Genomic DNA, 26,410 nt, shown 5'->3' on the forward strand with positions numbered 1-26,410 from the left:
TGAGAAGACTTCTCTCAAGTTTCTTTTATATATGATCTATTACAGACATAGTTGCCGCTTACAGTAAAACCATGGGTATGAGCCCTTCAGACACAAGAATTCTGAAAAAAAAAAACAAACAACCCTTTCTGCAAGCCACTTGAAAAGTCTTCATCCCATCTGCCCGTGGGCAGAAGAAGAAGGAATGGGGATTCTGGAAGGACTCTGCCCCTCTGTAAAATCAACTCAGGGCTCCTGGGTGCATTTTCCAGGGAGCTGTCCCTTCAATGCAAGTCTGGACATTCCATGAGGAGGGCTTGGGGGGAAGGGTGGTTACACGGTCCTGGGCTGTTTAGCCATTATGGTTCATTAAGGGATTCTACACCGCCAAATTATGCCTAAAAATACAAAGGCCAGCTGTGCCTGCTTGCTTTCAAGCAGTCTGGGAAGCAAAGAGAGAGGACCCAAGCCACTCAAGTTAAATCAGCAAAACCAACTGCGTTATAAGAAAGCATCAATGGAGGAAGAACTAGTGACACCTTCCTTCAAGAACCAGGGAGGGGCAGAGCTACCCCTTTGCTCATCTGCCTTCACCCCCCACCCCCCCTCAGTAAGTCTGGCTTCTTCTCCTCAGGTTCGGCTGGGCTGTCAGGACTGAAACGCCCGTGGCCGGCAGGGCCCTGGCTTCATGCCACCAGTCTGGATGGGAAAGCAGACTCTCTTGTCTCTCTCTTTTTAAGAGCTCTGCATCACCAGCCAACTGACTCAGAAGGGCCACCCTCCTGCAGAAAACTTTCCCGCTTTCTCACATTCTGTGTGGGGGTGTCTGACTAGGGGAGCCACCAAAGGGGAGGGAGGTGAGGATGGGCGGGATGGGGACCCGATATCGCTGTTCAGCGTTCTTCCCTCCTCACCTGGTGTCCCGCGCAGCCAACGTCCCTTATCAGCTTGTTGCCACCTCTATACCACACACACACACACACACACACACACACACACACACACACACACACACACACTCTCCCTTTGAGAAAACAGCATCTCTTGTGAGAGGGGCATGAACTTGTGGAAAGGGCATTCTCATCTTTTACTTGGGTGTAAATCACAGGGCTCTGTCAGTTACCAGCTGGGTAACCCTGAACAACTTACGTCCCTCTCTGAGTTTCAATAACCTCATATCCAAAAGGTGCCCTAAATGCCTATTTTATCAGGTTGTTTGGAAAACTGAGTTAGATCCTGCTTACGACACACCTCTCCCCGCGCCTGGCACCTAGGAGATGCCAGCTGAAGCGAACCCCTCCCTTTATTTATTGGACATAATACACAAGTGACAGCAGTTGACACCCCTTCCCCACCATCCCCTATGGGTTTCTCATGCTGCAAAGAAACAGAAGAGGAGCATCGGGTCCCACCTGGTAGACAGCCCTGGAGATGCACCATGGTTTCAGCATCAGCTGCAGGACCCGCAGGTTCCCCCCTCGGCACGTCCTCAGCACCCGGCAAGTCAGGCCCCATACCAGCCGGTCCCAGCCTCTCAGCAGGTCCTCGGAGCCCTGCGGCCCCGCAGCCATGCCAGCCCAGGCCCCGCCTCTGCCCCTCCGGTCCCAGGACCCACATGCACGCAGGGCTGTGTTCTTTTCCTAACGCCAAGTTCAAATGTCACTGAGATGTCATCGGGCCAGGAAAATGCAATCCAAATAACTCTGTCTCCTCCTGGTCCTTTGTCCTCATCCCCGGCTTCCCTCCCCACCACCCTCATTAATCTTCTGGGACTGTTTTCCTTCAAGGATGAGCAAACGGCTCCTAAATGAAAATGTTTTCTCGCTGCCTCTGGGAAGTCCCCAGGGACTAGGTAAGCCTCCCCGACTGTGGATAGGTACTCGGTGGACCTCGGTGGACCCCCGGCTGACTCTCGGTGCACATCGGAACAGAATTTAAAGAAGAACGTGAACCCGGAGTCATCACTGTGCTCCTGGTTCCGGGATTCCATCCAGGGTGAGAAACAAAGGGGATGGATTTTCAGCCTCTGCGCCAACATTCCCAAGGCATTCCATCTAGTCTCTTAACTCTTTAAAACTTCGAGAACCAGAGTTTCTGCACGGCAAGCCAAAAGGCCAGCTTGGGTTTTTTTTTTTAAATCAACACTGGGAAAAACTGCTATTTCTGTGGGCAATTTGTAAAAAGCCAGGCATTTACTTTGGAAACCTCCCAAGTTTAGGTTAGGAAGAAAAGGGCAGTAAGAAAACTTATCTATTAGATGTAATATCCACATCTGCGATTTTGGAGGAAAGCAGATAAAGGGGGTAAAGGTAGCCTATCTCCTTTTCCCCATGAAGGGTCATTTTCTATAAATGCTCTTGTGACTTTATCACATATTAGATAAGCCCTGTGGCGACCTTAATCCAAGGAAGGACCTCCAGTTAAACAAGGTACAGCTATTTGAGATGTCAATCAAGTTATTTTGAGTTTTGATTATTGTTTTTATTATTATTTTATTATGATTATTTTGATTATTTTAAACCATGTTTCAGAAGGGCATCTGCTTTCTAATTCAATAGCTTATAGATCAAAAGACAAGATGCCCAAGTCAGAAGGGGAGGGAAGAGGTAGGAGAAGATTCCATCATAACACAAGCTGTACAGTTAAGAGAAGGGCGTGTTTAAGTCTCAACATCATTTTCAGTGCGTGGTAGTCACTGAGGCATATTTGCCTTCTGCACATTCTTTATATTGATTGATTGATGGATTATCTTGTCTCTTCAACTCAAACCTTTAACGTCATCAGGAAACTAGTAGAACATAACTCACAGAACTCATAACTCACTACCTTCTAGAATGTCCTGACATCAGACATAACAGTTTGAATTCGGCCCTACCACTTACTGTGTGAGGTCAGACAAATTAACTTCTCCGACTTAGTAGTTCTTTATCCATAGTGATGTAAATCACACCAACCTCACAGGGCTGTTGTGAGGATTAAGTCAGGGGATATTCTTTTTTTAAAGATTTTTTTGATGTGGGCCATTTTTAAAGTCTCTATTGAATTTGTTAACAATTTCGCTTCTGTTTTATGTTTTGGTTTTTTTGGCCGCGACGCATGTGGGATCTTAGCTCCCTGACCAGCGGTCGAACCCACACCCCCTCCATTGGAAGGCAAAGTCTCAACCACTGGACCGCCAGGGAAGTCCCTATCAGGGGATATTCTTAACGTGGATAACGCAGGGTGTGGCATGTACGCTAGTTTAATTTTTTGGAGCGTTTCCCATGATCAGGTAATTCTAGGATATTATCTATCACTGATAGTATAAAACTCTTGAGATCATTTCCAAATTTGTGTTTCTCTAAGTCACCTTCTTGGAATCCCTTTTTTTCCCTTTTGCTGTGGATCAATGTATTCATTCATTTAATGACTATGTGAAGACCATTTTCATTTAAACTCTTCTTGGATGAGTTTTATCATTTTTCCATGAGTCATGGCTCCAGGGTAACACTGCATGATTTCATTCCTGTGTATTATTCCTTTCTTTTCACACACCCCGTAATAAAAGGCAGCGGGGGTTACAAAGGAATCTTGTCTTTCTACAAAGGCATCAGCAGAGATAGTTTTACTAAGGAAGAAAGAAAGAAAGAAAAAGAAAGAAAGGAAGGAAGGTAAATTTAAAAAAACCAAATAGTATACGGACAGTGATTGCTCCATTAACATTAGCTAACTGCCGTGGTATTTTCAAGAAAAAACAAAGGCAAGCTGTATCATAGTTAGCTGTTCTCTGTGTCCCCAAGCTCACACTCTCCAACCTCTGGGGATTCTGGCCGTGAACCAGGCTCTTATCCAGAGCATGTAATTATGGAATGGATAGGGATAATTTTAAAGCCACTTTTTAAATCTACGATTAAATAATGTGACTTTAAAAATTAAAAAAAAAAAAAAGTTAAATATATATTTAGCTTACGGTCTGGGAATCTTTGAAGTCTAAATGTGCCATAATAAGCTTTTTTTTAAAACATGCCTGAATATAAACATATCAATTCCTGAGAAGAGCAAGACCTACTCAAGCTGCCCTGAGGTCTTTACCGCACATGGGGGCAGGGATGCCCTCTGCGGAGACTGGCTCTGGAGCCTGCAGTCTGAGCCTGGTCACGTCAGCAGATGTCTTCGAGCCCGTGGAGACACAGGTGACAGGGACGGGTCATGCCCAGGTGCAGGTGGACGATGCTCCCCAGTTTCGCTGGCCCCGTCTCTTCAGTCATGTCTGTTTCTGCCCTAGACCTTCGGTCACTAATTCAGACTTTCACAGGGCAGCTTTCCCGATGGCATCTGAGGCTGTGCATGCAAACAGCACCGCTACCATTGACTGTGATGCCCTGTGCTTTTAAAGGGATTTATGATGCTCAAGCAATCAGATACAGATCTGTGTATCTCTGTGTGTCTGTGTGTGCATCTGTGTGTATGTGTGTCTCTGTGTGTGCGCCTTCAGGTCGCAGAGAAGGAAATCAGAGTGACCTGTCCAGGCCGTGTGAATATTGCGATGGTGTTGGGACATGATACCAGGGCTCACCAGGCCAACAAATGACCTGGATTTGTCTTACTGACTCCCAACTCCTTTAAATCATTTTCTTTATTCTTTCTTCAAAAATAATAGAAAATTGGGTTTTTCTAGGTGATTCGCCATTTAGACAGTTGATCACTAAACCTAAGGAGTAATGAATCGGTGACCCGCTGGGTATCTAAAGGGAGAGGAGTACCGTGAGATGCCCAGGAGACATCGTCAAGATCCATCCTGCATCTCCCCTCCTTTCATGAACCTTTTTGCTTATGTTTGGGGTGAAGAGTGTAAGTCTTGAGTTAGTTGGCAGGATTGGGTCAGTTGCTGCCTGTTTGCCTACCGTTTGCCCTGCGGCGGGAGCATCACAGGGAGAACTGAAGTCCTGGTTCTGTGGTTCCACGTTTGGGAAGGGAATCGAGGGGGCTCTAAATCAGGTGCTAACCCTGGGGAGAGGCAAGCCTGGTGAAGCCAGGAGTTCGTGCCCAGGTCAAAGGCAGGAGAGGTGGGTGGGGCCTCGTAGGGCATGGCGGGGGTTGGGGGGTGGGGGAGGCTTGGCAGGGCCCTACCTGGGCCCCCCTCTCTCAGCTGCTCCACCCTTGGTCCAGCTCCCTCCATCTCCATGCCTTTGGGTTTTCCACCCCTGCTCCCAGACTTTCCTCACTATTTTTGTAAAGACAGAGGAATTTTTAAAAAAGCAATAAATGCCTTTGCTTGACTCCAGGGATGTTTTCAGACATAATTACTGCTTTGAGAAGAAATTGGAAAAACTCTTAAGTTGGAAGTAATGCGTAGTGTCATTAGGAACAAAATTAGCAAATACACAAAAACAGGAAATGGCACACATGCGGAGAAGTCTATTTACAGCAACCAAAGAAATATGTTCAGAAATGCAATCTAATTAACCCATCTTAATTATTCACTGATTATTTACTGACATCTGTTTTAGAAAATGTCAGCCATAAGATTGACTGGAGAACTCCCATACTCTGTGTCAGGTTAAATTCAGCTACTGGGAGGCATAAATAGCATTTTTAAAAGGATTCTCTTAGATGCGTTATGTCAGCAGTCCCCAAACTTTCTGGCACCAGGGACCGGTTTCGTGGAAGACAGTTTTTCCACAGAAGGCAGAGGACGGCTCAGGCGGAAATGTGAGAATGGGGAGCGATGGGGAGCGGCAGATGAAGCTTTGCTCGCTCGCTGGCCGCTCACCTCCTGCTGTGCGGCCCAGCTCCTAACAGGTTGCGGACCAGTAGTGGTCTGCGGCCCGGGGGTTGGGGACCCCTGTGTTATGTTATCCTTTGCTGATAGAACCTGAAGAGAAAGGGCAGTTTCTCCAACATCAAGGCCCGGTCCCGTTGAGACCCAATGCCGAGACGTTTCAGCCAGAATTAAGGCCTGCTAAAAGCCACATCTGTTCTTTTGGAAGACCTAAAGAGGATCAACAGGCAACTTATTCCAAAGTGAGCCTGAGAAGGTGCTGGAAAACAAACGAATCCACAACAGTGAGTGGAAAAGCAGGGGGGTGTTCAGAAACACCTGTCAACCATATCTTTAGGTTTTGTAGAAAGCAGATTTCTTTTGGGTTTTGTGTACAGTGAACATTGCTGTGTCACAGACCTTTCCAGCCTTAGCTGCTAATTCACGTTTTAATTCTATATGCCCTCCCCGCCATGACTTCCAACACAGGATCAAACTTGGGTTGAAATCTATTGCACATACAGTTCTTTCCATCCATTGAATGCTTTTGTTATTAAATCTCCATGTGTAATCAAAAAGGCCAGTTTGGGCAGAACTGGAAACTTTATTTTTTAAATGAAGGTGGCCCAGCATTCTTTGTTAGTATTCTTTAAAAAAGAACACATGACTGAGATATAATTTATATCCCATACACTTTACCCATTTAGAGTATACAATTTAATGGATTTTAGTATATTCACTGGGTTGTACAACCATCACCGCGACCTCATTTTATAACATGTTCATCACCCCAATATGAAACCACATACCTATCAGCTACCCGTTTTTCTCCCTCCTTCCCCCAGCCACCCGCAAACACTAATTTACTTTCTGTCTCTATAGATTTGCCTATTCTGGACGTTTTATATAAATGTGATCTCTGTGCCCGGCTTTTCTTACAGAGCATAATGTTTTCAAGGTTCATTCATGTTGTAGCCTGTATCAGCACTTCATGTCTTTCTCTTACTGAATAAAATTCCATCGTGTAGAGATAACCCATTTTGTTTAACCATTCATCCATTGGTGGGCATTTGGGTTGTTTATTCTTTGGGGCTATTATGAATAATGCTGCTATGGACATTCATGTACAAGTTTTTGTGTGGAGGTATATTTTTCATCTCTCTTGGAGAGCTACCTAGAAGTGGCATTGCTGGATCATATGATAACTCCATGTTTAACCTTTTGAGGAACTGTCAAGCTGTCTTCCCAAGCTGCTGCACCATTTTACATTCCCACCAGCAGTGTGTGAGGGTTTTAATTTGTCCATATCCTTGTCAACCTTGTTAATGCCTGTCCTTTTGATTATAACCATCCTAGTGGTTATGAAGTGGTAGCGATCTTACTTTCCTGGTTGGGCTCTAAGACACGGCTTTGGGTAGGGTGGGGTCCGACAGCCAGCAGGCAGTGCTGCCTTTCGAGGGCCGGCCTGCTGTCTTTCCTGACTTAGCCCCAAGCGTGCAGATGGACTTTGGGGAAACAGAGGCAGAAGGCACAGAAGAGCCCAGAATTTCCCCTCCCCCTCCTTCTCCTTCTGCTTCTGACACTGTCACGCCCACCAGCGGGAGCAAAAGTCCAAACGCTTTTGGAAGTTCCCATTTGTCACTTTATAATCCCAGTGCCAGCTCTTTGGGAAAAGGATATTTAGAAATAGCACTTGTCTGGTGAAGTGAGTGGGCGACATGCAAAACCCAAACCCAAACAATCTCTTGAAATCCCGAGGCGTTTCAGAACTGCTCACTAACACACTGAATCCCATATTTGGGTCTGGAAAACATCCCAGCTCTGACAAAGAGTCATCAGTGCGTCATCATTCCTCAACCTGGGATCCCAAATGACCCGCTCATATAAATGCTGGGGAGCACACTCTGATCATTTGGGGGTAGGAGAATAATTTTTAAAAAATGCTTGGCTGTGTACATAAAAATATTTTGGGTCCCTGGGAAAGTAGCAGAGAGGCAGGAGCTGCCCTCTGGCTTAAGCACTCCAGAGCTGCACGCCAAGAGCTATGTTTAGAAATATTTCCCACAAGTGCTACAAACCATTTTATACAAGGGATCCTAGGGCCATAAAAGTGATGTCATCCTATCAATTACCCTGGTTACAAAAGTCAGTTCTCATATACATGCCAGGCCCCAGTAGAAATAAAATCAGGGCCGCCTGAATCAAATCAGTCCAGACCCTGAAGAGAAATTAAATGCCCCCAGCTCTTCTCTTTCTTAATCTCTTGTTACTTGGTTTCCATGGGACTCAGTGGCCAAGGATGATTTTTGAGCATATATTTTGCAAGCCTGTGTTTATGTGATCATGGCCTTATATGAAAAAAAAAATAGATGCCTTGTGTTGTTTCGGGGTTGTAAGCGCTTGGGAGGGCAATGGTCTGGGGCCTGTCGGGAGTGAAGTTGTAAAGTTGGGAGCAGGGCCTGCCCTCCGTTGAGAACCATCTCTTCTTCCTTCTTATGGAGGGAGATTAAGATGAATTAACTGCTCAGAGGAGAGCTGTTGAGAGATAACTTTCCCTCCAAGTGGGAACCAAGAAGATGTTAGAAAACTTGTGTCTAGAAGCTGTGAAAAGGTTTAAGGATAACTCAGTGAGGCAGAAGTTAATGTTTCTCCTCCAGACATAAAGGAAGGCAAGTAGAATTGGTAAGAGGTAAATCAAGATAAGAACACTTACTTTTTTACCTATAGCTTAAATTCCTTTTAACCCTTGCCCCAACTGCAGGCCTGATGTTCTTATGTCTTATGTTGTTCATAACTTATTAGAAGGTTTTAAGAAATTTGTTACTCATTTCTCTAAAATTCCTTCTAATGTAGCAAACCTACTTTTTTTTTTTAATCCTCAGCGTCTTGAGCTTAATAGAAATGTAATGACAAAGAATGAATGAAAATGTGTATTTTATATAAAAGCATAGGCTTGTGGCTTTTCCTGCTGCTCTTGGGTGACACGTCTTCATAAAATCTACCCTGGAGTAGCTTAAGCTCCATAATAGGAGTTTCCGTTGTTCTTCTTGCTTTGGTTTCTCAAAGAGCAGGCGTGTAGGGTCAGCCTTACATCCCCTTTCTTATTTGGTTGTGAAGACATGACGCGCTATGACAATGACAATGCTGGAGGCTTGATGAATGGGGATGGAATGGCTGTGCTAATGGAGGTGTGGTCAATGACACTTTTGTAGGTCAGATGCAATTTTGGTGAGATAATGACTTTGGGAAGCCATTCTCTACGCTACATTTTCCCCTTGCTTTCTTGGAATGCTTTTCCCAAGGGGAAAAAGAAAGCAGAGAAATACAGAAATATGTCTGCCATCCGAAGAACCCAGCTGGGAGACTATCTCCTGACCATCACTCTGGCCCACCCCAGAGCTCTTTACCCTTAGTACCACCAAGTCCAGAAGTCCCGCAGCTATGCCTGGTTCCAGAGACTATATTCCAACATGGTTGTGTCAACAAATCTGTTTTACTCTAGTCCATCACATTTTCTAGAGTTAATAAAATTCCTCTCATGAAACAATCTCCATAGCAATGACAGAAAACCCCAAAACACATAAAACAAAACAAAAAGCAACCACGAGTTCTTTAGTTGACTTTGTCAAGGGGGACTGAAACAGTCCATGAACTGGATGTTTGTATTACAAATTCAAAGCGAACCAAGAAGCAAATCCTTTGATATATACAAAATTAGGCCTGTTTTAGGATAAGCTTATTAATGTAGTGAGTTACCTAAACTACCACTGAAGAATTTAATACTGTACGTTCTCATTAAGATCTCTTATGGATAAAAATATTTATTTGGAGTGCTGCTTTTCGGAACCATTTAAATTAGCCTGATTATGGGTAGCGTGGTCTGTTCTGCATCCATGGCTGACCAAGGATAATAGAGATAGCTTAGGATTTAGCAACAGAGGTGGAAAACCAAGAACTATATTGGGGTTGGAGATCCAGGCAAATTATGGCTAGGAAATCACGTCAGTGGTCACAGATATCCAGAGTCATCCAGAGTTTAAAGGTCAAGGTAAATCAATGAGTTCAAAGCGGGCAGTCAAAATAGCTGTGAACAATGAATTTAGAGTTCAGGTCAACCAGAAGGCCGGAAACTAGGTGGGCTGAGAGCAAACAGACCAAAAGATATAAGGAAAGACAAGCCAGGGGTTCACTGCTGGATGCAAGGTTGGAGGGAAAGCATGGCTGGCTGGACCCTCCTCCATCTGCCTGTGCCAGGGAATTTCACATCCTTCCCTTTACAGCAGTGGTCAAGCTCCTAGAGGGGCGTAACGAACCGCAGGTAGAAGCAGCTGAGTTGGGACCTGCCAGAATCCAAGTGCACAGACAGGAGGAAGTAAGGCTCCAGCAGGTACCCGTATCAGCCATCTAAAAGTCCTTTTATTTAGATCTCTCCTATGTCTTCCCAATTTCTGACAGAGGCCAAGCGGCCCATATAAGTGAAACATTTACTTAACCCAAGGCTCACTGTGTCTCCTAATTTGCAAGAGGTCCTTTCCCTCAATTGGCAACCCTAAAATTGCACAGGAAGGAGGGCCAGGGAAACAGGAGATGGAAAGAAATGTAATGCCCTTTAATGATGCAAGTGAAAAAATGTAATTATACCCACCCAGGCCACGAAAGCATCTGAAAACCTATAAGGAAAACTAGCTGAGACTTTATTGTTTGATTTGTTACGAAAGATAAAATGAATTCTTCCCTTTTTTCAAATGAAGTCTCTATGTGGCATAATTTGAGGTAAATTTCTGCGAGAGAGAGAAAGGAAATTGGATCAGGGGATTGTTTATTTCCCCCTTGATGCCGAAACAAAGGTGATGATTTAAGATTTGGCTGTAAGGAGACACTTAGGAGCTAAGTGCCTTCTGTTTGTGTCTCTTAATAAACCCAGGACGACGCCCTCATTGTACCACAGCTGGGAGCAGGCTTCTTGTTAATTAAGCACGGGTAATGGGCAGGTCTGAGATCTCCTTCCTGAGTTTGGCCACGATTAAGTGGCCTGAGGCACTCTCTCGAGGGAACACTCTACCTTCTCCACCAAAACTCGGGCTGCATTTCAAAATGTGAAAAACAGAGCAGCCTATGTGGCAGGGATTTCATGAAACTGAATGTGTGTTCAGAGCCCAAGCCAGGATGACAGCCCCTCCTCATTTCCTTTGTGAGGCGTGGAAGTATTTACCTGTTGGGTTTCCTACCCTCCACCCCTGTGGGTTTCAGATATTGATCTTTTTAAAAAAAAATTGTGGTAAAATATACATAAACATAAAATTTACCATTTTGACCATTTTTAAGTGTACATACAGTTCAATGGTATTAAGTACATTCACACTGTTGTGCAATCATCACCACCATCCATCTTTAGAATGCAAAACTGAAATTCCGTGCCTATCGTACTATTCCCCCCAGCACCTGGCAGCCACGATTCTTTCTGTCTCTCTGAATTTGCCTATTCGAGGTACCTCATGCAAGTGGAATCACACAGTATTTGTTCTTTCGTGACTGGGCTTATTTCATTTAGCATAATATTTTCAAGGTTCATCCATGTTGTAGCCTGTGTTAGAATTTGCTTCCTTTTTAAGGGTGAATAATATTCCACGGTATGTGTATACCACATTTTGTTTATCTTTTCATCTGTTGACGGACACTTGGGTTGCTTCTACCTTGTGGCTTTTGTGAATAATGCTGCTGCGACGTGGAAGCAACCTAAATGTCCATTGACAGATGAATGGATAGAGAAGACGTGGTGTGTGTGTGTGTGTGTGTGTGTGTGTGTGTGTGTATATATATATATATATATATATATATATGTATGTATATATACACATATACATATACAATGGAATATTACTCAGCAATAAAAGAGAATGAAATAATGCCATTTGCAGCAACATGGATAGATCTAGAGATTCTCATATTAAGTGAAGTAAGTCAAAGACAAATACCATATGATATCACTTATATGTGGAACCTAAAAAAATGATACAAATGAACTTATTTACAAAAGAGAAATTGACATAGAAAACAAATTTATAGTTACCAAAGGGGATAACAGGGGGCCGGGTGAGAGATAAATTAGGACTTTGGGATGAACATATACACACTACTATACATAAAATAGGCAAATAACAAGGACCTACTGTATAGCACAGGGAACTATACTCAATATCTTATAATAATCTATAATGGAAAAGAATGTGAAAAAGAATACATACACGTACATACATATATATACATATATATATACACATATATAGAGAGAGAGATATGTGTGTGTGTGTGTGTATATATATATATATATATATATATATATATATATATATGAAACCGAATCACTTTGCGGTACACTTGAAACTATTACAACGTTGTAAATTAACTATACCTCAATAAAAAAATAATGATGCTGCTATGAACATGGGTGTACAAATAGCTGCGTCTCTGATTTCATTTCTTTTGGGTCTGCAGCCAGAAATGGAATGCTGGATCATCTGATGAGTCTATGTTGAAGTTTGGAAGGAACGGACATACCCTTAGATAGTCATCTTTTTCACCTACTACTTCTGCTCTGTCCTGTTCCTGGGCAGATCCTGAGACAGCCTGGGACCTTCCCTGCGGGCAGAGAAACAACTGCTGACCTCTAGGACTTGTTTATGTAAATGGGCTCTGCTCAGGTGGCCCTCAGGTGAACCTATGCTACTTGGCATGCACCTGCCTCAGCAGCCCTGACCTTTACTACATCTGCTTGATTTGCATTCTCATTCCCAGGCTGGAACCAGAGTCCAGCTCTGAAGCCCAGTGCCAGTGGCAGCCGGCGTGGCCCTCACAGTTGCCTCCTCCTGGACCCTCCGCGCGGACCACTCTGCTCATCGTGACCCAAGGGGCCTTAGCCATGAAGTGGGCTAGTTCCTCCATTGAAGGCCAAGGGCAAGAAAAGGAAGTTGGGAATGGGTGGTGCCCTCTGAGCAGATCGCACTGGCCTAGGGTATTTTGGGGGTCAGTGGCTTCAGGCTGATTGAGGCTGTGACCCCATTTAAATTACCCTGAACATAGGTTGGCTTCTGGTGGTGGGTTTGAGCTAGACTCAGCATCAGGATGTGGAAAGATGCAGGAGACGGACTGGGGTCCTTTCTGATCTGAAGTAGGGCCCCCAGCTAGAGCACGGTGAGCCAGACTGCAGCCCCTCAGGCTCCAGCTTCCGTGGGAAAGCAGATGCAGATCAGGGTCAAGGGCACAAGCCCACTGGTTTGGCTTGGGTTTAGGGGGTAACAGCTCCAACCCGGGGACTTGAGGGTCCCGGGCACCACCTAAGCCACTGGGTACCAGGCTTCAGAGCCGGTAGATGCTTCCTGCTAGCGCTTCTCAGCCTCCTGGAACTTGGCCAGACTTGACCTTGACCTTGTCCATTGTGCTGATTTAGGAAGGGTGTGTTGGCAGCTTTCACATCTGTACCTGGAAGGTCTAGCAAGGTGGGCTCTGACAACCACCAAGTGACTCCAAATGAAACTCCCCCAGCCCCACTGTGGCCACCGATCACAGGGACGCCACCACTGGCTTTGGGCATCTCCCTTGCCTGGAATGTCAAGTCTGCAGGGCCTGCCTGGATCCTGCCCTGTGGACTGCAGCCCTCCTCTCCCCAGGCATCAGCATTTCAGCCAACTTAGCAACCCTCCCTTACCTGGTCCCTCCATGGACCACTGGTTGCCAGCCCTGGCTGGCCCATTAGAATCAGCCAGGAAGCTTTTATGAAATGCATTTACCTGGGCCCCATCCCTAGAGATTCTGACTTTATGAGTCTGGGGGAGGGAGTTGGTATTACTACTCTTAACAAAATATCCCAGTCATTCTAACATACAGCCATGGAAAAGAACCACGGCCACAGACCAACACTGAGTTCCCTGCGTCTTGAAGATGAGTTCCTTTCACTCATAATGTTACCTAAGAGCGCAGGTCAGTGTTCTCACGCTTTAGCTTGCATTAAAATATCTGGAGGATGTGTTCAAACACAGACCTCCAGGCTTCACCCCAGAGTTTTTTGACTCAGTAGATCAGGTGTAGGGCCCGGGGATTTGAATTGCTAACGTGTTCCCAGGTGAGACTGAAACTCTGGCTCTGGGATTACACTTTCCGAGAGCCACTGATCGAGGCCCACGACACCCCTTGATTCTTGGATTTAGGGCGATGGGGAGAAATGGAAGTGAGTCAGTCACGGTTTTTACTGTTTACAATTTCATTCTTGGACATTCTTTTCAGAAGAACTGCTATTTACCTCTGAGTGTCATGGTAGGGGCTAGTAAATGAACTTTTCCCCATTTGGGGAATGGAAAATCAACACTTAGGGACCTTCTACCCAATGATTTCTTCCCCCCCAACCCCCCGAAAAATAATTCAGTAGTTAAAAGAAATATTTTGTTAAAAGGTATCCAAGTTTTCTTCCCACCACAAGGACCTGCTCGTTGACTTGAAAAGCCTGACTCTTAGTAATGCACATTTATTTCTAAATTAAAACGGTTTCTTAATGATGTGATATTTCAGGACTTGAGTTCCCTAAAGGCAGGCATGAAGCAGCGAAACCCAGAGCCTGAATCACTTACTCCTTTGTCTCTGTGGCCGGGAGGGCAGAACATTTTAGAGGTTACAATCTGCCCTCAACAAAGGGCGTTTAGACTCTTGTTTTAGAAATAAGTGACTCATCTCTGGGTCATTTTCATGTCTCTATCTCCCCTCTCCCCTCTCCCTTAACCACGAGGAAACTGCAGACGAAACACTCTTCTTTATCTCAATGCACAAAGGACACAAATGGTGCTGATCTCGAGACCTGACTTCCTGTTATTAAGGAGGACATCCTACAATTTCACGGAGTGAGATTTCCAAACAAAGCAGAAAGTCGAACGATTTCAGAGTTTGCCCCCCACCTACAATTAACTAGGTCACAGCTGTAAAGGAAGAGGGAAAAAACATTAAATCACTCCAAGGCAGGAGCACTTGATATCATCTGTGGCCGAAAAATAAGCACTTCATTTTATTTTTTTAAAAGGAAGAGCAATACATCTAACAGAAACATGTACATTTGAGATGTGATAGAAAGTGGAAAAAAAAAAAATCTGATCGGACAATAGGCCAGGGCTGGTGTCTTAGGCCTAATTATTTTATTTAATATTTGTACAAAACTGAGAGGGAAATGGAAATGATCTCCTTCACATATATGAACCATGATCTGCCTTTAATCTGTGCAGAGGACTTCTTAGGATTACGCATAACCCATAAAGATTCCCATTTGGTCATGCAAGGGTTAAAGACTTTTTAAGACCCAGAATTGTTTCAGGTCTGTTGGACTTCCAAATTTGGCAAATGTAAAATTCTCATAGTGGACTCTCTGACCTTGATTGGACATCAAGGCGGGATGGACCATTTCAGAGTGGATTAGATATTTAAGAACCCACAGTATCCAAGGAGGGAATACTTTTCAGAAAGGAACATCTCAATGTGCTGTGTCCCTTTCTTTCTCTCTTACGACCCCCTGGCACCATGCGGATTTCATTGCTCATTGAGTGGGCAAGATCGGTGTGAATGTCACTAACCCACTGACCAAAAATAACTCCTTTCTTTCCTGCATCTCAATATGAGCAAATCTATTCCAAGAAGCCCGGCTAAAATATGGTTCCTCATTCACAGATACAGGTAATACACACACTCACACACACACACACACACACACACCAATTCATGGATGTGCTATGGAGTAAAACCTGTGAGACACCCAGCTGAGGTGTCTACACAAAACCAAGGGCTTCCCTGATGACACAGTTGAGTCTCTTACATGTTACATTTCAAAGCAACGTTTCACTTAGAAAATGACTCTATTCAGGATGGTTCTTTTGTTGGGATTGATTTCCAGTGTAATCCCATCACCAATAAATGGTATAAGAGAAAAAAAAACGGGTTAGTGACATTCACAGTGATCTTGACCAAACATTTGTATAAAATAGTCATGGTAAAGATGATAGATTGATAGATGGATAGGCAGACATAGAGACAGACACAGACTGATAGAGGACAGATAGATGACATGTGAAACAAAGATAGGGAAAATAATCTATGTCCATGTACATCAGTTAGGACACGAGGTACTGAAAATGTCCTCTGCGGACATGTTAGTGCATCAGCACTATTTGGGAGCCTATTAGAGATGCAGGTTCCCAGACCCTACCCAAGAGCTGCTGAATCAGAATCTGCATTTGACAAGATCCCCAGATGATCCCTTTGTCCACTGATGTTGGAGCAGTGCTGCTTTAGAGCAGAACAGTCTAGAAGAGTGATCTTCTATAACTGGAAATATTTGCTCAAATGAAACTGTGGGTGGAAACACAAATATCTTAGAAGTGGAACTCCTCTGGCTGAGTCAGGGGTGAGTTATCTAAGGCTTCTCGGCCCCCTAGTGGCACCTCCCACCGGCACCAGCAGTTACTTCTACTTCTATGGGGGAAGCAAGGATGCCTAATGTTTGTACCCTAACACCTACTGTCCCAGAAGGCACAGGCCACCACTTCCTGAACAACATCTAAGCCCCGGCACATTATGGATGCTCAGGCAGTATTAGATCACTGCTAACAAGTGATTCTGAAGCAAGATTATGTGCAGAAGCACAAAAGGACATAGGAAAAATCAAAGAGAGCAGGCAGATAGCATACTTAATATGGGAGAAAGACAAGACAAAGAGAGAAACAAAAGTGGCCCTATAGACAGAGCTGCCAGACAAAATATAGGGCACCCAGCTGAATTTGAATTTCAGATAAACAACATGAGACAGACCTACACTAAAGCACTATTTGTTTGCTGTTTATCTGAAATTCAAATGTAACTAGGCATCTGTATTCTCATTTGCCGAATCTAGCAACCCTCATTCCTTCCTCGAGGACCCTCTTCTCTGAAGCTCGGGCCCTCCTTCCAGATTAGACCCCAATCAGATTCCCTCCGGAGATGTCTCTGCCTGGATTCAAACCCCGGACTTGCCAGTGCTGGCGGCTGTGGGACCCTGGGCGAATGATTTCATCTCTCTCTGTTCTGCCTCCCTCTTCTGTAAAGTGGGGATGCACACGAAAGTCTGCCTCATGCGACTGTTTGGGGGTTAAAGGAGAAAATAATCTGTAAAGCACAAAGTAGGAGCTCATTGAATAAATGTACATTGTTGTCTATCAGGTCAAGATCTCGTGGGTTTCAGCAACTTCCTTTCTGTCTGAATTGGCTCCTGGTCATTTTCTTGAAGACCTGAGATCAATCTGCAGAGGGAGGAGAGGGGAGAAAAGGACATGGTGCCTGAAAAACCGCAGAAGGGGATGCTCTCCTCTCCTTTCTGAGGGCCTGGCCTGGTGCGACCATCTAGCCCCTGCATGTCTGCCCTCTCTCTCCCTGGGGGCCGAGTCGGGGGATGTACTAGGGAAGGAGGGAGGAAAGTGTGTCACTTGATATTTGCTCCTTGACCCCGGCTGACCCAGTTAATTCACTGCAGGATGGAAGGAAGTGCACTCAGGAGACCTTCCTCTGCCAGAGCTTCTTGGCCGGATGTCTTAGCCATCAGGGAGCGATATCTTGCTTCCTTGACAGTTAGCTGAGCAATGGGCATTCTGATAGCCTGGCAAGGTGGACAAGCCCCAGGACAGTCACACCTTACATTTCAAGGTCAGAAATTCTCAAAAAGCTGCTGAGTACCGGAGCCAGCATTTGGGATGTGTTACTTCTTCCTCTTGGAGTAAACCTGACCACTGAAGCCTCATCGCCTCCCAGCTTTTGTTTTTTTCATCTTTGTTCCCATGAACGCCAAGATCAGAGACTAGATTCTGGTAATGAACTGTTCTTCAACATTAAACAAATAAAACAAGAAAGCCAAGGTATCGGGGGTGGGGTGGGGCTTAAGTCCCCCCACCCCCCAAAGAGGAGATATTGGAGCCAGGTTTCACGGTGGATACGGAGCCAGCATCCCTCATGGAAATCAAACAATTCTCCCGAGACTGCGATCTGAATGCTGCGGTTTCCCTGAAACTGTGTTCTGGGCTTTCCTCCTCTGCTTGGCACTGACCCAGCACCTGCAGCAGCAAAGCTTTCCCAGGAAGCTATTGTTATTTGTGCATCTGATCGTTTACAGCGGAGCACGCTGACAGCAAAATTTAGAAAGGAAAAGAAAAAAGAAGCGGAGGGTGAAAAGGACAAGACGGAGGCTTCCAGCATCCCGGTGGGAACTTAAAAGCAGAAACACCTCTCTTTCGGCCCTCAGCACAAGTCAGGACTCTACAGAAGAACCATCCTCAGGCAGAGTTGCAGCCTGTATGGAAGGTGGGCGTCAGACACGGAGATTCAGAATGAGGAGGTGCACCTCTGCTGCTCCCCTGGGGATACTGTCTAGAGTGTATTCTCTGATCTTCCCCAGAGCATCCCTCCAGCTGCCACCAAGGAGCTGCACTAAGTTGCTGAGTCCACACAGCACACAATGGAAGGGCTCTGTTTTTCAGGACCAAACATTCCAAATGAATTCATTTCCTTCTGGGAAAAAGCACTGCCTTGTTCAGAGCACGAAGTTCCCAGGGCTCGGCTTACCTGGCAGCGTTTTGGATACACCTGTTGGGATCATTAGCCCTGCCAAGAGAAGGGAAGCAGTATGCTTTGTTCTATTTTTACTCCCAGTTGACTCTCTTCCCACTGTGTTGGTTTCCCTTACAGAATCTAACCCAAACAGAAGAGAAAGTTACAGGACTCCACGCTGCTTGGCAGGGAGCAAGATAGATGCACATAAATATACAGCAGACCCTTTAACAACACGGTTTGAACTGTGTGGGCCCCCTTATATGTGGATTTTTTTCAGTAGTCATACTACAGTACTACACAACCTGTGGATGATGGAATCCACAGATGTGGAATCTTAGATGCGGAGGAATTGTGAATAGAAAGGAACTGCAGATCTGGATGACTAACTGTAAATCACACGTGGATTTTCCACTGTGCCAAGAATTGGCTCCCCTAACCCCTGGATTGTTCAAGAGTCAACTGTATACATGGAATATAAGGGTAAACTAGGAAATTAAGGACAGTGTAAAATAGAAAAAAAGAAAAGGACAAAAATGAGTTAAAAGGATGAGCTAATGTGAAAAGGCAGCTAGAACAAGCAAGTTGGGCCCCAACTTTAGCTCTGAGTTTCCTGGCGGCAAAGGTAAAAAGGTAATAGAGAAGAATCATCTACGTCTTATTAGCTCCAAAAGGAATGAACAGGATGGACTTTATAGAAGGAATACTGAAAAACACGAGGAACATTATTTCTGTCATTTTGAAAAAGCTACAGAAGCATTTTTACTGATGTTTCTTCTGTTGGCTTTCTGAGCAAGGTGGTACCTTACCTACTCTCTGCCTGTCCACAGCCCAGGCTGTGCCCAGACATTGCCCTCGGCTCTGTAAGCGGATCAAGAGATTCCTCCAGACTCTTCCTCCTACCTTTGCTCTGAACCTACTTCTTCTCCTCTAATTTCTCTGGTCTCCATCGACCATGTCATTCCAGATTTCTCCAGCTCCATCCAACTCTTTCTCACTCAGGACCCATTAACCTGTCCATGGGGCTTGTTTTAGGGATTCCTGCCACCAGCAAACTCTCATTCCTTGCCTTGGTTTTATATTCTATAAATCCTGCCCACCACACTCCATGCCCTGCCCAAGTCCTAGCTCTCTTGGCCCGAGTTCAGGCCCAGAATGGGGTGCTGCATGATTAAACAAAAGGATATTAGCCTTCAATAAGGATGAGTTAAATCTTAACTCAATAAAAGAATCTCAGCAGGCAGCTGAGAACATATGGTCCAGGTATATTGATATTTGATTATTTAACTTCATAAGGATAAAGTAAAAAGGACTGAGGTAATGAATAGCTACCATATCCCTTGATCTGCTTCTCTTGGGTGTCAGATGTCCCTAGGAAGGCTTTGGTTAAGTGCTGGAGGGCAGGCATTTCACAGTGGCCTCCTCCAGCAAGAGGTAGAAATGAAGATATTCTGAGATTAAAACTAAAGAGATACATCTCTGCTGTGGGTCCAAGTGAGAGCTGCCACTCAGAAGGGACAGTTGAGAAGCATGCCTTGTATTGTCCCCCCACTGGAGCACCATTCTACCTTGACATCCTGGTAAGATCAAGAATTCCTGTGGGTAGAGCCAATGCTTTCATCAGAAAAGGAACTGTGAATCCATTCAAGTTCTTGCTCAAGGACTTGGCTGAGACCCCAGAATTCTCCTCCATCGAGCATGAAAGAGATGATTGAAAATGAAAAAAATTTTAGTTCCGTTGTTACTGGCCAACCACCTGGATCATAAAAGAACCTCATTTTGGCTCTTGTGCTATGTCTGGTTTGGGGTAAGACCACACACTGCTGGTCTGTAAATATGAGTTAGTAGCAAAGTAAACCTCGAGGTGATGGAGCAATTGCTTCACTGGATGAAATTGTTCGATATGGTCCACTTTGATACCGGAGAACATTTGCCAAAAGCAAAAGAATGGGCTGACACTTAGATGCCCTATCAGGTCATAATTAGATCGTAGGTTCAGGAGCTTCTTGAGTGCTATTCCTCTTACTAGGTAATAAAACCACGCACTCAACAAACAGGATGCTGTCTTCCTATTTCCTATAGCTGGAGGACATGCATTCAATGCATTTTAAAATTTGCATTTGATCTATCAGAAGAGTTTTTTTTTAAATTCTGATTTAGCAGTAGGATTAGGATGCCAGCTGGAAGGCCTGAGGATCTACTCCAAGATTCATTTTTTGTATCATGATGTCTCCTTTTTATGATATTCAAGACTGGGAAGAGAGAATACATAGATATTTGGGGTGGGATGGTGCTCATTTTATTGTAGAAGTTGGAAACTGGCATCTTGTGGGCCAAATGTAGCCTGTAAACATGCTTTATTTGGCATGCAGTGTTTTTCTTTAAGCTTGGATTTGTTGCCAGCATATAAAAATTGAGATATTTCATCTCTTTCTCACACACATATATATATTTTCTTACTTATAAGAAAATTGCACAAAGATTTTCCTTTGAAAAATCAGAAGATCCAGGAACACCAGCCCCAGTTTCCCCGTGGCAAAGCTGAGTAGTAGGTGGTCATTTGCTAAGATACGAGATCTCCAGTTTGCAACGTACAACTTTCCTTCTTGACCTCCATGTATTTGACCTGCTTGACTCCTGTGGTCATCTGAGTTATAATGCCTGTGTAAGGCCCTATTTTATAGGATGACAAGCATGAATAGAGGCAGCCCAGGATTAAGATGAAGGATGAGGTCCTAAGGGTACCACAGGAGATAGATATTAACTCTTGAAAACAGCCAATTTCTGATGGGTGAGTCCCCAAAGGAGCAAGAAGAGTCTTGCCCTGCACAGGCCCTCTTCTAAGACACGTGATACATGTTTCTCTCATGCCACCTTAAGGCCATTTGACAGAAGGAAAAAGGAAGTCACAGAGTCCCGAAGAGACTTTTGTTTGCTGTTGGGCTCTTCAGAGGGAACCTCAAAACACACGTCCAGGGATTGTGCTAGAAATAAGGACTATTAAGATGATTAAGAATGGACTCTGGGGCTTCCCTGGTGGCGCAGTGGTTGAGAATCCGCCAGCCAATGCAGGGGACACGGGTTCGAGCCCTGGTCTGGGAAGATCCCACATGCCACGGAGCAACTAAGCCCATGCGCCACAACTACTGAGCCTGCGCTCTAGAGCAAGCGAGCCACAACTACTGAGCCCGCATGCCACAACTACTGAAGCCCGCGTGCCTAGAGCCCGTGCTCCGCAACAAGAGAAGCCACCGCAATGAGAAACCTGCGCACCACAACGAAGAGTAGCCCCTGCTCACCGCAATTAGAGAAAGCCCGTGTGCAGCAATGAAGACCCAACGCAGCCAAAAATAAATAAATAAAATAAATAAACATTTAAAAAAAAAAGAATGGACTCTGGCCAAGCCAAATGCTGCAGAATATTGGTATTCACCACGCCCCGCCCCCCTGCCCCCAGGTGCTGGAATGGGATGGTGTGTGGCCTGGGGACCCTGGCTCCTGCTCCCTGGGAGAGGCCCTCAGGAGGACGGCAGAGCTGCCATCCGGGGGCCCTGGTGTGAGCATAGCATTCTATGCTGCTGATTTCGAATCAACGAGTACCCCTTGTGTGTTTCCAGAGGATTTTTTTTTTCTTTTTTTTAGTAGCTTTTCTCCCTAAATGCTCTGATGCTTGAAAACCCAAAGCTGGGACCCAGCAGGATGGGGGGGTTCCCTTTCCTCATTCTTCCCTTAGGTGGACATTTTAACGAGAAGGATTGTAAAACCCGGCGCCCGCATTGCTGCCTACATGGATGGACCTGGCTGTGCAACACGGCAGTGCAAGGCAAGGAGGAGAAGAGCTTTCTCGGGGCACTGGGCTCTGAGCTCGTCCACACCCAGACACACCTGATTCTGCTTGGAAAATGAAATAGCCTAATTCCCCAACATCAGCCTGGAATCGCGGGAGGGACTCACAACACGTCTGCCTTTAAAGCTTCCCTTTCACTAGTCCGAATTTGATGTTCCTAAAAGGAAGATGAAAGGGGGTGGGGAGGGGAGTTATGCATGTGCTGACTGGGTGGATATTCTCAGTTGTCCCAGGTAGAAACCCTTTGATTGATAGGATCCACATAAAGGGCTATGTTCCCATTACTAAAGGCCGTTACCATCCTTCAGCCCAACTGGCAGATAAGACCAAGATTTTCTTCTGTAAGAAACACCACAAAAACCCAATGAGACAGAACCTGATGTCAAAGACGTGATTTCTTCCAGTTCAATCCAAATCCATTCACTTTTACAGAATAGGTCTAAACCCCAACATTCAGGGTTCAAATCAGGACCTGCTCATTTCAGGCATTTGGTAGCTGGCTCAGCCCTAAATTATACTTTCTAAATCTATTCTGGGACTCGGCTGGGTTATGAAGCTCTGACACATGAGAGCAGCAACCCATTTTTAAAATATTTTCAGAAGTGAAACAGAACAAAACAAAGCAAAAGAAAAGAGGTTTTCTTGAGAGAGATCTCAGGAAAGCTAAGGCTGAGTGGTGGGGTACTGGCTTTTGACGCAGGTGATCAACGTAAGATGTTGAAATCTGTCTTTCATCTTCTCTCTTGCCTTTTTTTTTTTTTGGCTGGACTAGCTCTAAGGGACTGATTGCAGTTTTATTTTTCGGACACAGTGGTTTAAGTTGAGGGGGGTTGTTTAAAACAAGAGCACTGAGTTTCTAGGATACTGTAGGGAAGAAGATTTACTACTGGCTTTGGTTGCCATAACTTTCACCCATTATTCCTTATCCTGGTCTCTACTTGCTCGTTCCAGGACTGACCTCAGGTTGAGCAAGAATTGTCCTGAGAGTTTCTTCCTTTTCCTGTCTCCGTTATTTCCCCCTCCCTATGCTGTGCTCTTTTCTCTACCTCACTGGTGCCTTTTTTTTTTTCCTTTTCTGGAAAGCTATACTTCCGGTACCATTCTCAAACTTTAGTCAATGTTATAACCCTCAAAGGTTCAGATTCAGTGTGTCTGGGGAGAGAACATGCATCTATGGGTTTAGAGAACACACGGGTGATTCTTTTTTTTTTTTAACGTCTGTATTGGAGTATAATTGCTTTACAATGGTGTGTTAGTTTCTGCTTTATGACAAAGTGATCCCGGGTGATTCTGATGCACGCAGCTTGCACACAAGCTCTTTCACAACACAGCAATCAGATGATTTCCTAGTCCTTATTGCACTTGATTATCAGCAGCATTGGACAGTCCAACATTCCCTTCTGAGAAATTCTCTTCAATTCTCTTTGCACCTCACTGGATGCACTTATTTGTCTTTCTTTGCTGGTTCCTCCTCCTGGAAGTGATCTCTAAACTTGGGTCCAGTCCCGTGATATTTCTTTGTGCCACCATCCAGGTAACATCACCTAGTCTTGTGGCTATTTACACTGTCCTCCAAGGGTATACCAGAAAATGTTCAACCATTGACTCCCCAGAAGAAAAAGCCCCGATTTGTAATGTTTGCCAGTTTCCACGGTGTAAATTCTCCCATCACTGACCATTTCAACCTGCCCACATGTGGTCACTGCATGTGGCGCTAGGAAGAGATGTACACAGTCAGCACAGAGCCTGGGATAAGTCAGCTCTATCATCCCCCTGATTACCGTCCACATTTATATCTCCAGTCCAGACTCTCGCCTAAACACCAAACGTGTTTTTAACATCCTCTGTTTGCGTTTTTAACTATCATCTCAAGTTTAACACATCCAAGTAGAACCCCTCATCTCCCCGCCCCTGCTGTCATCACCCCAAGCTGGTCCTGCAGTGTTCCCCATCTCAGCAGCAACTCCACTCTCCAGCTGCTCAGGGTGGGAATTCCTCTTCTTGATTCCGCTTTCTCTAGCACCCAATCCATCAGCCAATCCTGTCAATTCTACGCTGTAGACAAATCCAGGATCCATTCATTTCTCACCACCTCCAGAGTTAGCATTTCTCATCAGGATTCTTACACTCATGACCTAATGAGTCACCTGCTTCCATGCCTGGTTCCCTACCAGCCTAGTAGCTGCAGGGACTCCTTTAAAACATGTCAGCTGAGGTCATCCTTCTTTCCCCAAACCACTCATCTCCTTTTGTCCTGCTCAGCGTAAAACCCCGAAGTCCTCATCCTGGCCTGAGCAGCCCTCGGTCACACGGGCTCCTAACACCTCGCTGTCTGCTGCTCCTGACCGCTTACCCCCGGCCCTCCCCCCTTTACTCCTCAGATCCATCAAGTGTGGTCTGGCATCGCACCTGTGTACGTGAAGTGTCCTCTGCCCGGCGTGTTCTCTCCCCAGACGGCTGCATGTCCTGCTCCCTCACTTCGTCATGCCTCTCCTCCAATTCCACTTTAACAGAGAGCCACATCGTAGAAAACGCAGCACACCCTTCTCTCCTCCCTCCTTATCCTGCTGTGTATTTCCTTAGAGGCCTTAGCACCAATTACAGTCATCCCTGGGTATCTGTGGGGGATTAGTTTCAAGACCCTCGCAGAGACCCAGATCCATGGATACTCAAGTCTCCTCTATAAAATGGCACAGTACATAGTACTTCAGCCTTCTGTATCTGCAGGTGCCACATCAGCGTAAAAGGGAGGCCCACCGCAACATGAAAGCAGAGATTTTGTTACAGCCCCTGGGCCTACAACACTGCCTGGCATGTAGTAGGTATTAAATAAAAATCTGTAGAATTAAAAAATAGAGTGCTGGGTCCTAGATATTAGATTCCCTGTGGTATTTATATTCTGAGACTGATTTTTTTTTAATTGAAGTTGAACCATGTTTTCCAGAAGTGATTAATATACTTTTAAAAGCCTCATTGGTTTTCCTGATTCATGTTCCAATAGAGAGACGGGAAGAACCATTTGGAAGCAACCTATCCACGTGGAAATGTGACCTTGGCATGTTTGAGAAAACTCAGCAGGCGGTGGAGGAAAAAGATCAGGGGCGTGTTTATGGACTATCTTGAAATATACACACAGATTCTGATTGGGAAGGAAAACGGCCGCCCACATACTCAGAAGGGTTAATTGTGTAGTAATTAGGAAACCACTGCTTGTGGTTTCAAGCAGTTTTTCTTCTTTTTTCCCACCCTTTTTTAGATTCTTTTCTCATATAGGTCATTACAGAGTATTGAGTAGAACAAGAAGTTTTTCATGAGCAAGTTCTCTACCAAGAAGACCTGGCATCCTAATTTGAGTCACTTTGTTAAGAACTGATAATGACACAAATATTTATCGGCATAAGAAATGCAGGCACTTTGCAACCCTATTCTTTGAGTGACAATTCTGTTTGAGTTTATAACCATAAAAACATTCTTTTCATTCATCTATTCACATTCATTCAATAAATGTATAATCACGCTATATATGTGCCAGGCATGGCTCTAGGCTCTGGGACTTCGTAGAAAAACTGATCAAGTCCTTTGAAGCAGTTAGTAATTGAGTGACCAGGAAGGGAAGAGAAAAAAGAATGAAAAATCCACAGATGTGATTCATCCACTCCCAGATTAGAAAACATAGATCCATGGCAGAGTTTCTTCTATACTGCTTCCTACGCATAAGATGCTATTGTTCTCAGAGGCACATTGATAAATCAGTACAAATTTACTGATTGTTTTCAACTATGTGTTCAAAGAAACTCTTATATCACACAGGTGGATAGCATTCACTCTGCTAGAGCAATTTATAAGAGATCTGCTTTCAAAATACCTACAGAGAGTGTCCTGCGAATACAGGATTGATTTTATGAACATGGCTGCAAGATGGTGGGTTGAAATACACCCGGAAGGGACTTTGTCCCTGCTCCAGTGGAGAAGAACTTTGCTGGAGTAGCTGGATTGGGTGTTTCTGATCTCAAATTATCTAAAAGGAAGTCCTGTATGGTACTAGCCACTATGACTTCAGAAGGCTGTGTTCAATTATCCAGAAAGTGACCTCAAAGTGCTGGACACTTCATAAGATGTCCCAGGTATACGAACACACTTTTAAAAGATGAAGTGTTTTTTTTTTTTCCTATTGAGAATGACACTCTTGACTAAAAATCCAACACAACTGACTCATTTATTCCCTTTTTATGTGAAGACAC

General features: G+C 44.7%; 1 protein-coding gene across 6 annotated transcripts in view; it reads right to left on the reverse strand.

Annotated features, from left to right (window-relative positions):
• FRMD4A (FERM domain containing 4A) overlaps positions 1-26,410 on the reverse strand; it is a 474,860-nt gene that overhangs the window by 305,146 nt on the left and 143,304 nt on the right. For 2 of the 6 annotated variants that reach the window (XR_014242615.1, XM_082385287.1), the window contains exon 1: positions 1,392-4,032. The exons of 3 other annotated variants lie outside the window; for them this stretch is intronic. Coding sequence is in view for 2 of the 3 variants with exons in the window: in XM_082385287.1 (XP_082241413.1) it covers positions 1,392-1,550 (159 nt within the window). In the remaining variant the exon portion in view is untranslated. Of the gene's footprint in view, positions 1-1,391; positions 4,033-26,410 lie in introns of those variants that run through there. One more of the 6 variants, XM_082385293.1, reaches the window with a different exon arrangement.

The sequence above is a fragment of the Balaenoptera borealis genome (assembly GCF_965194805.1).
Source record: "Balaenoptera borealis genome assembly, chromosome: 3".
Lineage (NCBI taxonomy): Eukaryota > Metazoa > Chordata > Mammalia > Artiodactyla > Balaenopteridae > Balaenoptera > Balaenoptera borealis.